Source organism: Schistocerca gregaria, chromosome 5, assembly GCF_023897955.1.
Source record: "Schistocerca gregaria isolate iqSchGreg1 chromosome 5, iqSchGreg1.2, whole genome shotgun sequence".
Classification (NCBI taxonomy): Eukaryota; Metazoa; Arthropoda; class Insecta; order Orthoptera; family Acrididae; genus Schistocerca; species Schistocerca gregaria.
In genome coordinates, this window is record NC_064924.1 from 496,053,071 (window position 1) to 496,070,383 (window position 17,313).

The 17,313-nt window shown below is 42.5% G+C and overlaps 1 protein-coding gene across 2 annotated transcripts in view; it reads left to right on the forward strand.

Moving 5' to 3' along the window:
- Positions 1–17,313, forward strand: part of LOC126272687 (uncharacterized) — a 661,027-nt gene that overhangs the window by 576,985 nt on the left and 66,729 nt on the right. For both annotated transcript variants that reach the window (XM_049975704.1, XM_049975705.1), the window contains one exon: positions 6,977–7,113. In XM_049975704.1, coding sequence (XP_049831661.1) covers positions 6,977–7,113 — 137 coding nt within the window. The remainder of the gene's footprint in view (positions 1–6,976; positions 7,114–17,313) is intronic.

Here is a 17,313-nt window from a genome sequence, read left to right on the forward strand (position 1 = left end):
AGCAGCGAGAACGTACCCTACCGAGATTGCTGTTTACGATGATGTGATAGAAATCATGGGATACCTGCTAATATCATGTCGGACCTTCTTTTGGCCGGTGTAGTTCAGCAACTCGACATGGCGTGGACTCAAAAAAGCCGTTGGAAGTGCCCTCCACAAAAAAAAAACCTTTGCTGCCTCTATTGCCGTCACAAAGTATTGCTGGTGCAAAATTTTTTGTACGACCTGATTTCTCGATTATGTCCCATAAATGTTCGATGGGATTCATGTCGGGCGGTCTGGGAGCCGAATCATTCTCTCGAATTGTCCAAAATGTACTTAAAAGCAATCCCAGACAATTGTAGCCCTTTGATATGGCATGGCCCTGTGACATGGCACATTGTAATCCATTAAAATTGAATCGTTATTTGGGAATGAGAAGTCCATGAATGGCTGCAAATGGTCTTGAAGCAGCCAAAAATAAACATTTCCAGTCAGTGATCGGTTTGGTTAAGCTGGACTACATAAACCAGTCCGTTCCATGTAATCACAGCCAACACCATTATAGTCACCACCAGCTGGCACTGTGTGTTGTTGATAATTGGGTCTTTGGCCTCGTGGGGTCTGCGCTGCAGTCTAACCCTTCCATCAGCTCTTGCTAACTGAAATCGGGACTCACCTGTCCAGGCCACTTCTATGCAGTCGTCTCGGCCCACGAGCACAGGAGAGGCGCTGCAGGCGACGTCGTGCTGTTCGCTGAGGCACCCGCATCCATCATCTGCTGCCATAATCTATTAGCGCCATATTCCGGCGGACTGTCCTAAAGGTTACGTCTGTCGTACATCCCACATTGGTTTGTGCTTGTCTTTAGCACTGACAACTCTGCACATACGCCACTGCTTTCTGTCGTTAAGTGAAGGCCATCGGCCAATGCGTTTTCCGCGGTGAGAGGCAATGCCTAAAATTTGGTATTTTCCACACACCCTTGACATTCTGGACCTCGGAATACTGAATTCCCTAACGGTTTCCGAAATGAAGTGTCCAGTACGTCTAGCTCCAACTACCATTCCACGTTGAAAGTCTGTTAATTCCAGGCGTGCCATCATAATCGCATCGGAAACATCAAATGAGACATCTGAAAGCAAATGAAAGAACCGCCATCTCAATGACCTTTTATAAATTGTGTACCCAGTACTGCCACGATCTGTATATGTGCATACCGCTCCCCCATGACTTGTCACCTCTGTGTATTAGTTCAGTTCAAATGGTTCAAATGGCTCTGAGCACTATGGGACTTAACATCTATGGTCATCAGTCCCCTATAACTTAGAAATACTTAAACCTAACTAGCCTAAGGACACCACACAACACCAAGCCATCACGAGGCAGAGAATATCCCTGACCCCGCCGGGAATCGAACCCGGGAACCCGGGCGTGGGAAGCGAGAACGCTACCGCACGACCACGAGATGCAGGCATTAGTTCAGTGATACTGCTGCTGCCGGCTGCTGTGACCGAGCGGATCTAGGCGTTTCAGTCCGGAACCGCGCGACTGCTACGGTCGCAGGTTCGAATCCTGCTTCTGGCGTGGATGTATGTGATGTCCTTAGGTTACTTAGGTTTACGTAGTTCTAAGTTCTAGGCGACTGATGACCTCAGATGTTAAGTCCCATAGTTCTCAGAACCATTTGAAACATACTGCTGCTCGCAAACGTCGGGATCCATCGACTGCCACGCGAATCTGGATCGATGGATTCACTAGGGCCATGAAGGATCTTTATGGCCCTGTACGACTATCTCCTGAGAGGACAGGCACGAGGTGTTGCGCGAGACAGTATGTGACTTGTTTGCAGTTGCAAAAATATCCGTATAGGCAGTAAGACTGAGCAGTACGGAAAGGCAGCATGGGGACCGTTGTTACGGCTGGCGCAGCAGCAGAGAGAGGCGCGCCGAAAATGGCTGTGCCCACAGGTAGTGAAGCCCTCAGATACTGATGGGCACGAGGGTAGCACCAGAGGAGTGCCATAACGATGGACGTTTTCGTGTGTGTAAGTTCTCAGGACACCGAACATTACAAGATTGCCCTAATGGTCGTCGTACCTGTGTCGCACCTGGTCTGACGATGTAGAATGACGTTTAATTCATAACGTAAGCATCTATGGTTCGGATTAGCGGTAATCTGGACAGCAGCCCATGATTTCCTGACATTTTAAGGCCGATGTCTGTGGCCAGTCTACCAGCCTTCAATGCTTCTGTGAGCCAAGCTCAGTTCGACTTGTTATTTTTATTTGCGTTGATGATGATAGACAGCCGATCGAAATTAGATCTACATAAAGTCTTCTGACTGGCTTGATACTGTGTGCCACGAATTCCTCTCCTGTGCCAGCTTCATCTGAAAGTACCACATGCACCCTGTGTCCTCAATTATTTGCTGAATGTATTCCATCACTGTCTTCCTCTCCAGCTCTCTTTAGTACCGTGAAAGTTATTCCATGATATCTTGAAAGGTGCCCTATCTTCTAGTCCCTTTTTCTTGTCACTTTCTTCCGTATATTCATTTCCTCGCCGATTCTTCCGAGAACCTCTTCATTTATTGCCTTACCACTTAATTTTCAACATTCTTCTGTAACACCACATCTCAAATGCTTCAATTTTTTTTGTTCCGTTTTCCCCACAGCCCATGTGTCCCAACCATACAATCCTGTGCTTGAAACGAACATTCTCATAAATTTCTTCCTCAGTTTAAGGCCTATGTTTGATACTAGTAGACTTCTCTTGATCTCTCCATTGGCAAAAGAGTCCGAAATAGTGCCCAAATCGGATCTACGGGAAGGGACTTCCAAGGGGGAGGGTAGCATGAGAAATGATTGAATAACAAACGAAAAGATAACGTTCTACCAGTCGGGGCGTGGAATGTCAGAAGCTTGAACGTGTTAGGAAAACGAGAAAATGTGGAAAGGGGCTTGCAGTGGCTCAATATAGATATATTAGGGGTCAGTGCAGTGAAGTGGAAATACGACAAGGATTTCTGGTGAGATGACTATAGGGTAATATCAACAGCAGCAGAAAATGTTATAACGGTAGTAGGATTCGTTATGAATAGGAAGGTAGGGCATAGAGTGTGTTGCTGTGAACAGTTCAGTGACAGGATTATTCTTATCAGAATTGACAGCAAACCAATACCGACAACGATAGTTCAGGTATATATGTCGAAGTCGCAAGCTGGAGATGAAGAGATCGAGAGAGTGTATGAGATATTGAAAGGGTAATGCAGTATGTAAAGGCGGATAAAAATCTAATAATCATGGAGGACTGGAATGTAGTTGTAGGGGAAGGAATAGAAGAAAAGATTACAGAAGAATATGGGCTTGGGACAAGGAATGAAAGAGGAGAAAGACTAATTGAGTTCAGTAAAAAATTTCAGCTAATAATAGAGGAATCACAAGAGGAGGAGGTATACTTGGAAAAGGCCAGATGATACGGGAAGATTTCTGTTACATTACATAATGGTCAGACAGAGATTGCGAAATCAGATGTTGGATTGTAAGGCGTACACAGGAGCAGATATAGACTCAGATCACAATATAGTAGTGATGAAGTGTGGGCTGAAGATTCAGACATTAGTCAGAAAGAATCAATACGCAAAGAAGTGGGATAAGGAACTACTAAGGAATGACGAGATACGCTTGAAGCTCTCTCTAAGGCTACAGATACAGCAATAAGGAATAGCTCAGTAGGCAGTACAGTTGAAGAGGAATGGACATCTCTAACGAGCGCAATCACAGTAGTTGGGAAGGAAAACATAGGTACGAAGAAGGTAACTGCGAAGAAACCATGGGTAACAGAAGAAATACTTGAATTGATCGATGAAAGGAGGAAGTACAAACATGTTCCGGGAACTCAGGAATACGGAAATACAAGTCGCTGAGGAATGAAATAAATAGGAAGTGCAATGAATGTAAGAGGGCTGCAGGAAAAATGTGAAGACATCGAAAAACAAATGATTGTCGGAACGACAGACTCGGCATGCAGGAAATTAAAAACAAGCTTTGCCGGCATTAAAAGCAATGGTTCTAACATTAAGAGTGTACGGAAATTCCATTGTTTAATGTAGAGGAGAGAGCGGATAGGTGGAAAGAATACATTGAAAGCCTCTATGACGGGGAAGAATTGTCTGGTGTGATAGAAGAAGAAACAGGAGTCGATTTGGAAGGCATAGGAGATCCATTATTAGAATCAAAATTTAAAAAATCATGGAGGACTTAAAACCAAATAAGGCAGAAGTGACAGATAAAATTCCATCAGAATTTCTAAAATCATCGGGGGAAGTGGCAACAAAACGACTATTCACGTTGGTGTGTAAAACATATTAATCTGGCGACACACCATCTGACTCTCGGAAAAGCATCATCCACACAATTCCGAAGACGGCAAGAACTGACAAGTGCGGTAACTGTCGCACAACCAGCTTATCAGCTCATGAGGACGGGAGGGCGTGTGTGTATGGCTCGACAGTAAATCCACGTGATGTCAACTTTTCTTATTATTCCATTGGTGATAGCAATTATGTGTCCCACAAACACGAATTTCTTGACCACACATTGCAGTTAACCCGTTATGAAATCTGTTGTTTTGACTCCTTCCTTCCACAGAAACCATGCGGTCCATGTCGGTTTGTGATAGTCGCCTTCCTTCATGCCCAGAGCTTTCTTATACAAGGTGGAAGCCAGTCTAAGAAAATTTCAGGGAATTGGTTTAAAAAATTTATTTCAAAGCTCCAGTGAAATCTTTACGAGCTTTCTCCCACAGCAACTTACGCTGTACTTGCTTGACACAAGTTGCCTGTCTTTCAGAACCGAGGCAGTTCTGTCCAGTAAAATCTGCTGACGAGAGACGCTTTGAGTCCTCCGCTGAAACTGCTAGCGAATTCAGGCCATCGTTTGTAGCCAATAGCGTTCGCGGGATACAGATCACGTTTGCGACGCTGGACCATTCTTGAGTGCAGAACACAGTTGTTTCCCTCTCTTGTCATCCAGACCTCCAGCAGAACTGATGTCTTTCTTGGGAGGCAGAGCCTCTGGCTCTGCGTTTCACGACCGGCCGCCGACATAAATTATCATGAACCGCCTCCTCTTCCGTTGCGCAATTCAGTTAATAGTTCGACCTCCTAGACTGGCCTAAACCCGCTAACTTCCGACCCTAAGCGTGCCCCTTGTATACCGTACGTTGAAACATATTCCCTTCATTTTACCTATTTTCCTGTTCTGTCATTTAATGGCAGCCCTTGGTGCCTACTTACAAGCCCTGACCGCTCGATTTTCTGTTCATTGTCCTCTTAAGCCGGATGTAACAACCTGCTCCCCGCTTCCCTGCTCAAGCACATTCTCTAGTTAACAAGAAAAGAGCTGTCCTTTCACTGCATACACTGTTCAAAACTGCCTCTAGCGCCTAGATGGTGTACTACAATCAGTTCATCGATCTACGAGAGGACATCCGCAAAGTTTGAACAGTATTCACACAATAACGCAATTGTAAATCGTTTTCGAACGGCCTTCATAATCATCATATCCGCTAGTTTTAACACTTGTGGTTCATGTAGCACTTAAATTAGCATTTTAAATGTAAGAAAAATACAAACTAATTGTGATGTTACTGAGGAGAGTTTAGTTTATCTATACATTAGTATCACTATTATTATTATTATTATTATTATTATTATTATTATTTTTCTTTCCTTTCTCAGACGTTATGTCTGGTTAAAAATGGAAAGTGACGCGGACCTTGATCAAGCGTGACTTCCTTTTAACTGTACGGTATATGTTACATTGCATTTACGAACTTTCGGGTAATTGAACATGTATCAATAATTACAGATTTCTATAGTTGTATACATACGTTTGGATGTGGTTGTATTGCGTTGATGTACTGGTGGATATTGTGTGGTATGACTCTTGTAGTTGATAGTATAATTGGTATAATTTCCACTTTATCGTGATACCACATGTCCCTAACTTCCTCAGCCAGTTGGATGTATTTTTCAATTTTTTCTCCTGTTTCCTTCTGTATATTGGGTATGGATATTTCGATTAGTTGTGTTAATTTCATCTTTTTACTGGTGAGTATGATTCAGGTTTGTTATGTGGTGTTGTTTTATCTGTTATAATGGTTCGGTTCCACTATAATTTGTATTCAACATTCTACAGTACCTTTTGTGGTGCATACTTGTATGTGGGAACATGTTGTTTTATTAGTTTATGTTGTATGGCAAGTTGTTGATTTATTTTTGCTACATTGTCATGTCTTCTGGGGTATTCTGTATTTGCTAGTGTTGTACATCCGCTTGTGATGTGATCTACTGTTCCTATTTGTTGTTTGAAAAGTCTGCATTTATCTGGTGTGGTATTGGAATCTTCAATAATATGCTTGCTGTAATACCTGGTGCTTATTGTTTGATCCTGTATTGCATCATGAATCATTCCGTCTCACTGCATATATTGCCTTTTCTTAGCCATGTCCGGAGGCGTTTTGATCTATTTATGGCTGTGTTAGATGGTTAGATGATACGGGTGCTTGCCATGTAGTGTTTTCTTTTTCCAATTATTATTATTATTATTATTATTATTATTATTATTATTATTATTATTATTATTATTACTAATATTGTTCTTATTTTAATGTAGCAAGTACTAAAATTACAGATTCAATATGCAAACTTCGACGTAAATTCGACCTAGATCAGTCATAATGGTTTGCACTTACTGTGGCACTACATTAACTGCTCGTAAGTCTAGCATTGGGAGTAACATTTTGTCAAATAATCCCTCACGGTAGTGGAAATTGTTGAGCTTGAAGTGGAATTCAGACTGTGCACCGAATAGCGCCTGGACGTTATGCAAGCAGCACAACGGTTGTGCATCTTGTGTTTCGTACTGTCAGGCGTTCACTGTACCTATACTTCCAGCAGCGATAAAGGGTATTTTTCCTCTCGTCTCTCATAGAAGCTGGGAGGAGGCCAGTATGTGCAGTCACCGGGTCACAGTTCCTGAGCCGCGGCGGTTGGTCGCCGTTGAAGACGAAGGACACCTCAGAACCACCCTTCAGAATCTTCAGGGACGAGGGGCGAACCTTCTTGCAGGTATGTCGGCCAAACACACGAGATACTATCTAACTCTTTGGTTTCAGATAAATTTCATAGTCTCTAATTATGTAAAGACATATACATTTGAAGGACACCTCAGAACCACCCTTCAGAATCTTCAGGGACGAGGGGCGAACCTTCTTGCAGGTATGTCGGCCAACCACACGAGGTACAATCTAACTCTTTGGTTTCAGATAAATTTCATAGTCTCTAATTATGTAAAGACATATACATTTGAAGGACACCTCAGAACCACCCTTCAGAATCTTCAGGGACGAGGGGCGAACCTTCTTGCAGGTATGTCGGCCAAACACACGAGGTACAATCTAACTCTTTGGTTTCAGATAAATTTCATAGTCTCTAATTATGTAAAGACATATACATTTGAAGGACACCTCAGAACCACCCTTCAGAATCTTCAGGGACGAGGGGCGAACCTTCTTGCAGGTATGTCGGCCAACCACACGAGGTACAATCTAACTCTTTGGTTTCAGATAAATTTCATAGTCTCTAATTATGTAAAGACATATACATTTGAAGGACACCTCAGAACCACCCTTCAGAATCTTCAGGGACGAGGGGCGAACCTTCTTGCAGGTATGTCGGCCAAACACACGAGGTACAATCTAACTCTTTGGTTTCAGATAAATTTCATAGTCTCTAATTATGTAAAGACATATACATTTGAAGGACACCTCAGAACCACCCTTCAGAATCTTCAGGGACGAGGGGCGAACCTTCTTGCAGGTATGTCGGCCAACCACACGAGGTACAATCTAACTCTTTGGTTTCAGATAAATTTCATAGTCTCTAATTATGTAAAGACATATACATTTGAAGGACACCTCAGAACCACCCTTCAGAATCTTCAGGGACGAGGGGCGAACCTTCTTGCAGGTATGTCGGCCAACCACACGAGGTACAATCTAACTCTTTGGTTTCAGATAAATTTCATAGTCTCTAATTATGTAAAGACATATACATTTGAAGGACACCTCAGAACCACCCTTCAGAATCTTCAGGGACGAGGGGCGAACCTTCTTGCAGGTATGTCGGCCAAACACACGAGGTACAATCTAACTCTTTGGTTTCAGATAAATTTCATAGTCTCTAATTATGTAAAGACATATACATTTGAAGGACACCTCAGAACCACCCTTCAGAATCTTCAGGGACGAGGGGCGAACCTTCTTGCAGGTATGTCGGCCAAACACACGAGGTACAATATAACTCTTTGGTTTCAGATAAATTTCATAGTCTCTAATTATGTAAAGACATGTACATTTGAAGTACACCTCAGAACCACCCTTCAGAATCTTCAGGGACGAGGGGCGAACCTTCTTGCAGGTATGTCGGCCAACCACACGAGGTACAATCTAACTCTTTGGTTTCAGATAAATTTCATAGTCTCTAATTATGTAAAGACATATACATTTGAAGGACACCTCAGAACCACCCTTCAGAATCTTCAGGGACGAGGGGCGAACCTTCTTGCAGGTATGTCGGCCAAACACACGAGGTACAATCTAACTCTTTGGTTTCAGATAAATTTCATAGTCTCTAATTATGTAAAGACATATACATTTGAAGGACACCTCAGAACCACCCTTCAGAATCTTCAGGGACGAGGGGCGAACCTTCTTGCAGGTATGTCGGCCAAACACACGAGGTACAATATAACTCTTTGGTTTCAGATAAATTTCATAGTCTCTAATTATGTAAAGACATATACATTTGAAGGACACCTCAGAACCACCCTTCAGAATCTTCAGGGACGAGGGGCGAACCTTCTTGCAGGTATGTCGGCCAACCACACGAGGTACAATCTAACTCTTTGGTTTCAGATAAATTTCATAGTCTCTAATTATGTAAAGACATATACATTTGAAGGACACCTCAGAACCACCCTTCAGAATCTTCAGGGACGAGGGGCGAACCTTCTTGCAGGTATGTCGGCCAACCACACGAGGTACAATCTAACTCTTTGGTTTCAGATAAATTTCATAGTCTCTAATTATGTAAAGACATATACATTTGAAGGACACCTCAGAACCACCCTTCAGAATCTTCAGGGACGAGGGGCGAACCTTCTTGCAGGTATGTCGGCCAAACACACGAGGTACAATATAACTCTTTGGTTTCAGATAAATTTCATAGTCTCTAATTATGTAAAGACATGTACATTTGAAGTACACCTCAGAACCACCCTTCAGAATCTTCAGGGACGAGGAGCGAACCTTCTTGCAGGTATGTCGGCCAACCACACGAGGTACAATCTAACTCTTTGGTTTCAGATAAATTTCATAGTCTCTAATTATGTAAAGACATATACATTTGAAGGACACCTCAGAACCACCCTTCAGAATCTTCAGGGACGAGGGGCGAACCTTCTTGCAGGTATGTCGGCCAACCACACGAGGTACAATCTAACTCTTTGGTTTCAGATAAATTTCATAGTCTCTAATTATGTAAAGACATATACATTTGAAGGACACCTCAGAACCACCCTTCAGAATCTTCAGGGACGAGGGGCGAACCTTCTTGCAGGTATGTCGGCCAACCACACGAGGTACAATCTAACTCTTTGGTTTCAGATAAATTTCATAGTCTCTAATTATGTAAAGACATATACATTTGAAGGACACCTCAGAACCACCCTTCAGAATCTTCAGGGACGAGGGGCGAACCTTCTTGCAGGTATGTCGGCCAAACACACGAGGTACAATCTAACTCTTTGGTTTCAGATAAATTTCATAGTCTCTAATTATGTAAAGACATATACATTTGAAGGACACCTCAGAACCACCCTTCAGAATCTTCAGGGACGAGGGGCGAACCTTCTTGCAGGTATGTCGGCCAAACACACGAGGTACAATCCAACTCTTTGGTTTCCGATAAATTTCATAGTCTCTAATTATGTACAGACATATACATTTGAAGGACACCTCAGAACCACCCTTCAGAATCTTCAGGGACGAGGGGCGAATCTTCTTGCAGGTATGTCGGCCAAACACACGAGGTACAATCTAACTCTTTGGTTTCAGATAAATTTCATAGTCTCTAATTATGTAAAGACATATACATTTGAAGGACACCTCAGAACCACCCTTCAGAATCTTCAGGGACGAGGGGCGAACCTTCTTGCAGGTATGTCGGCCAAACACACGAGGTACAATCTAACTCTTTGGTTTCAGATAAATTTCATAGTCTCTAATTATGTAAAGACATATACATTTGAAGGACACCTCAGAACCACCCTTCAGAATCTTCAGGGACGAGGGGTGAACCTTCTTGCAGGTATGTCGGCCAAACACACGAGGTACAATCTAACTCTTTGGTTTCAGATAAATTTCATAGTCTCTAATTATGTAAAGACATATACATTTGAAGGACACCTCAGAACCACCCTTCAGAATCTTCAGGGACGAGGGGCGAACCTTCTTGCAGGTATGTCGGCCAAACACACGAGGTACAATCCAACTCTTTGGTTTCAGATAAATTTCATAGTCTCTAATTATGTAAAGACATATACATTTGAAGGACACCTCAGAACCACCCTTCAGAATCTTCAGGGACGAGGGGCGAACCTTCTTGCAGGTATGTCGGCCAAACACACGAGGTACAATCTAACTCTTTGGTTTCAGATAAATTTCGTAGTCTCTAATTATGTAAAGACATATACATTTGAAGGACACCTCAGAACCACCCTTCAGAATCTTCAGGGACGAGGGGCGAACCTTCTTGCAGGTATGTCGGCCAAACACACGAGGTACAATATAACTCTTTGGTTTCAGATAAATTTCATAGTCTCTAATTATGTAAAGACATGTACATTTGAAGGACACCTCAGAACCACCCTTCAGAATCTTCAGGGACGAGGGGCGAACCTTCTTGCAGGTATGTCGGCCAAACACACGAGGTACAATATAACTCTTTGGTTTCAGATAAATTTCATAGTCTCTAATTATGTAAAGACATATACATTTGAAGGACACCTCAGAACCACCCTTCAGAATCTTCAGGGACGAGGGGCGAACCTTCTTGCAGGTATGTCGGCCAAACACACGAGGTACAATCTAACTCTTTGGTTTCAGATAAATTTCATAGTCTCTAATTATGTAAAGACATATACATTTGAAGTACACCTCAGAACCACCCTTCAGAATCTTCAGGGACGAGGGGCGAACCTTCTTGCAGGTATGTCGGCCAAACACACGAGGTACAATCTAACTCTTTGGTTTCAGATAAATTTCATAGTCTCTAATTATGTAAAGACATATACATTTGAAGGACACCTCAGAACCACCCTTCAGAATCTTCAGGGACGAGGGGCGAACCTTCTTGCAGGTATGTCGGCCAAACACACGAGGTACAATCTAACTCTTTGGTTTCAGATAAATTTCATAGTCTCTAATTATGTAAAGACATATACATTTGAAGGACACCTCAGAACCACCCTTCAGAATCTTCAGGGACGAGGGGCGAACCTTCTTGCAGGTATGTCGGCCAAACACACGAGGTACAATATAACTCTTTGGTTTCAGATAAATTTCATAGTCTCTAATTATGTAAAGACATGTACATTTGAAGGACACCTCAGAACCACCCTTCAGAATCTTCAGGGACGAGGGGCGAACCTTCTTGCAGGTATGTCGGCCAAACACACGAGGTACAATCTAACTCTTTGGTTTCAGATAAATTTCATAGTCTCTAATTATGTAAAGACATATACATTTGAAGGACACCTCAGAACCACCCTTCAGAATCTTCAGGGACGAGGGGCGAACCTTCTTGCAGGTATGTCGGCCAAACACACGAGATACTATCTAACTCTTTGGTTTCAGATAAATTTCTTAGTCTCTAATTATGTAAAGACATATACATTTGAAGGACACCTCAGAACCACCCTTCAGAATCTTCAGGAACGAGGGGCGAACCTTCTTGCAAGTATGTCGGCCAACCACACGAGGTACAATCTAACTCTTTGGTTTCAGATAAATTTCATAGTCTCTAATTATGTAAAGACATATACATTTGAAGGACACCTCAGAACCACCCTTCAGAATCTTCAGGGACGAGGGGCGAACCTTCTTGCAGGTATGTCGGCCAACCACACGAGGTACAATCTAACTCTTTGGTTTCAGATAAATTTCATAGTCTCTAATTATGTAAAGACATATACATTTGAAGGACACCTCAGAACCACCCTTCAGAATCTTCAGGGACGAGGGGCGAACCTTCTTGCAGGTATGTCGGCCAACCACACGAGGTACAATCTAACTCTTTGGTTTCAGATAAATTTCATAGTCTCTAATTATGTAAAGACATATACATTTGAAGGACACCTCAGAACCACCCTTCAGAATCTTCAGGGACGAGGGGCGAACCTTCTTGCAGGTATGTCGGCCAAACACACGAGGTACAATATAACTCTTTGGTTTCAGATAAATTTCATAGTCTCTAATTATGTAAAGACATGTACATTTGAAGTACACCTCAGAACCACCCTTCAGAATCTTCAGGGTCGAGGGGCGAACCTTCTTGCAGGTATGTCGGCCAACCACACGAGGTACAATCTAACTCTTTGGTTTCAGATAAATTTCATAGTCTCTAATTATGTAAAGACATATACATTTGAAGGACACCTCAGAACCACCCTTCAGAATCTTCAGGGACGAGGGGCGAACCTTCTTGCAGGTATGTCGGCCAACCACACGAGGTACAATCTAACTCTTTGGTTTCAGATAAATTTCATAGTCTCTAATTATGTAAAGACATATACATTTGAAGGACACCTCAGAACCACCCTTCAGAATCTTCAGGGACGAGGGGCGAACCTTCTTGCAGGTATGTCGGCCAACCACACGAGGTACAATCTAACTCTTTGGTTTCAGATAAATTTCATAGTCTCTAATTATGTAAAGACATATACATTTGAAGGACACCTCAGAACCACCCTTCAGAATCTTCAGGGACGAGGGGCGAACCTTCTTGCAGGTATGTCGGCCAAACACACGAGGTACAATATAACTCTTTGGTTTCAGATAAATTTCATAGTCTCTAATTATGTAAAGACATGTACATTTGAAGGACACCTCAGAACCACCCTTCAGAATCTTCAGGGTCGAGGGGCGAACCTTCTTGCAGGTATGTCGGCCAACCACACGAGGTACAATCTAACTCTTTGGTTTCAGATAAATTTCATAGTCTCTAATTATGTAAAGACATATACATTTGAAGGACACCTCAGAACCACCCTTCAGAATCTTCAGGGACGAGGGGCGAACCTTCTTGCAGGTATGTCGGCCAACCACACGAGGTACAATCTAACTCTTTGGTTTCAGATAAATTTCATAGTCTCTAATTATGTAAAGACATATACATTTGAAGGACACCTCAGAACCACCCTTCAGAATCTTCAGGGACGAGGGGCGAACCTTCTTGCAGGTATGTCGGCCAACCACACGAGGTACAATCTAACTCTTTGGTTTCAGATAAATTTCATAGTCTCTAATTATGTAAAGACATATACATTTGAAGGACACCTCAGAACCACCCTTCAGAATCTTCAGGGACGAGGGGCGAACCTTCTTGCAGGTATGTCGGCCAAACACACGAGGTAAAATATAACTCTTTGGTTTCAGATAAATTTCATAGTCTCTAATTATGTAAAGACATATACATTTGAAGGACACCTCAGAACCACCCTTCAGAATCTTCAGGGACGAGGGGCGAACCTTCTTGCAGGTATGTCGGCCAAACACACGAGGTACAATCCAACTCTTTGGTTTCAGATAAATTTCATAGTCTCTAATTATGTAAAGACATATACATTTGAAGGACACCTCAGAACCACCCTTCAGAATCTTCAGGGACGAGGGGCGAACCTTCTTGCAGGTATGTCGGCCAAACACACGAGGTACAATCTAACTCTTTGGTTTCAGATAAATTTCATAGTCTCTAATTATGTAAAGACATATACATTTGAAGGACACCTCAGAACCACCCTTCAGAATCTTCAGGGACGAGGGGCGAACCTTCTTGCAGGTATGTCGGCCAAACACACGAGGTACAATATAACTCTTTGGTTTCAGATAAATTTCATAGTCTCTAATTATGTAAAGACATGTACATTTGAAGGACACCTCAGAACCACCCTTCAGAATCTTCAGGGACGAGGGGCGAACCTTCTTGCAGGTATGTCGGCCAAACACACGAGGTACAATCTAACTCTTTGGTTTCAGATAAATTTCATAGTCTCTAATTATGTAAAGACATATACATTTTAAGGACACCTCAGAACCACCCTTCAGAATCTTCAGGGACGAGGGGCGAACCTTCTTGCAGGTATGTCGGCCAAACACACGAGGTACAATCTAACTCTTTGGTTTCAGATAAATTTCATAGTCTCTAATTATGTAAAGACATATACATTTGAAGGACACCTCAGAACCACCCTTCAGAATCTTCAGGGACGAGGGGCGAACCTTCTTGCAGGTATGTCGGCCAAACACACGAGGTACAATCTAACTCTTTGGTTTCAGATAAATTTCATAGTCTCTAATTATGTAAAGACATATACATTTGAAGGACACCTCAGAACCACCCTTCAGAATCTTCAGGGATGAGGGGCGAACCTTCTTGCAGGTATGTCGGCCAAACACACGAGGTACAATCTAACTCTTTGGTTTCAGATAAATTTCATAGTCTCTAATTATGTAAAGACATATACATTTGAAGGACACCTCAGAACCACCCTTCAGAATCTTCAGGGACGAGGGGCGAACCTTCTTGCAGGTATGTCGGCCAAACACACGAGGTACAATATAACTCTTTGGTTTCAGATAAATTTCATAGTCTCTAATTATGTAAAGCCATGTACATTTGAAGGACACCTCAGAACCACCCTTCAGAATCTTCAGGGACGAGGGGCGAACCTTCTTGCAGGTATGTCGGCCAAACACACGAGGTACAATCTAACTCTTTGGTTTCAGATAAATTTCATAGTCTCTAATTATGTAAAGACATATACATTTGAAGTACACCTCAGAACCACCCTTCAGAATCTTCAGGGACGAGGGGCGGACCTTCTTGCAGGTATGTCGGCCAAACACACGAGGTACAATCTAACTCTTTGGTTTCAGATAAATTTCATAGTCTCTAATTATGTAAAGACATATACATTTGAAGGACACCTCAGAACCACCCTTCAGAATCTTCAGGGACGAGGGGCGAACCTTCTTGCAGGTATGTCGGCCAAACACACGAGGTACAATCTAACTCTTTGGTTTCAGATAAATTTCATAGTCTCTAATTATGTAAAGACATATACATTTGAAGGACACCTCAGAACCACCCTTCAGAATCTTCAGGGACGAGGGGCGAACCTTCTTGCAGGTATGTCGGCCAAATACACGAGATACTATCTAACTCTTTGGTTTCAGATAAATTTCATAGTCTCTAATTATGTAAAGACATGTACATTTGAAGGACACCTCAGAACCACCCTTCAGAATCTTCAGGGACGAGGGGCGAACCTTCTTGCAGGTATGTCGGCCAAACACACGAGGTACAATCTAACTCTTTGGTTTCAGATAAATTTCATAGTCTCTAATTATGTAAAGACATATACATTTGAAGGACACCTCAGAACCACCCTTCAGAATCTTCAGGGACGAGGGGCGAACCTTCTTGCAGGTATGTCGGCCAAACACACGAGATACTATCTAACTCTTTGGTTTCAGATAAATTTCATAGTCTCTAATTATGTAAAGACATATACATTTGAAGGACACCTCAGAACCACCCTTCAGAATCTTCAGGGACGAGGGGCGAACCTTCTTGCAGGTATGTCGGCCAACCACACGAGGTACAATCTAACTCTTTGGTTTCAGATAAATTTCATAGTCTCTAATTATGTAAAGACATATACATTTGAAGGACACCTCAGAACCACCCTTCAGAATCTTCAGGGACGAGGGGCGAACCTTCTTGCAGGTATGTCGGCCAACCACACGAGGTACAATCTAACTCTTTGGTTTCAGATAAATTTCATAGTCTCTAATTATGTAAAGACATATACATTTGAAGGACACCTCAGAACCACCCTTCAGAATCTTCAGGGACGAGGGGCGAACCTTCTTGCAGGTATGTCGGCCAACCACACGAGGTACAATCTAACTCTTTGGTTTCAGATAAATTTCATAGTCTCTAATTATGTAAAGACATATACATTTGAAGGACACCTCAGAACCACCCTTCAGAATCTTCAGGGACGAGGGGCGAACCTTCTTGCAGGTATGTTGGCCAAACACACGAGGTACAATATAACTCTTTGGTTTCAGATAAATTTCATAGTCTCTAATTATGTAAAGACATGTACATTTGAAGTACACCTCAGAACCACCCTTCAGAATCTTCAGGGACGAGGGGCGAACCTTCTTGCAGGTATGTCGGCCAACCACACGAGGTACAATCTAACTCTTTGGTTTCAGATAAATTTCATAGTCTCTAATTATGTAAAGACATATACATTTGAAGGACACCTCAGAACCACCCTTCAGAATCTTCAGGGACGAGGGGCGAACCTTCTTGCAGGTATGTCGGCCAAACACACGAGGTACAATCTAACTCTTTGGTTTCAGATAAATTTCATAGTCTCTAATTATGTAAAGACATATACATTTGAAGGACACCTCAGAACCACCCTTCAGAATCTTCAGGGACGAGGGGCGAACCTTCTTGCAGGTATGTCGGCCAAACACACGAGGTACAATCTAACTCTTTGGTTTCAGATAAATTTCATAGTCTCTAATTATGTAAAGACATATACATTTGAAGGACACCTCAGAACCACCCTTCAGAATCTTCAGGGACGAGGGGCGAACCTTCTTGCAGGTATGTCGGCCAAACACACGAGGTACAATCTAACTCTTTGGTTTCAGATAAATTTCATAGTCTCTAATTATGTAAAGACATATACATTTGAAGGACACCTCAGAACCACCCTTCAGAATCTTCAGGGACGAGGGGCGAACCTTCTTGCAGGTATGTCGCCCAAACACACGAGGTACAATCCAACTCTTTGGTTTCAGATAAATTTCATAGTCTCTAATTATGTAAAGACATATACATTTGAAGGACACCTCAGAACCACCCTTCAGAATCTTCAGGGACGAGGGGCGAACCTTCTTGCAG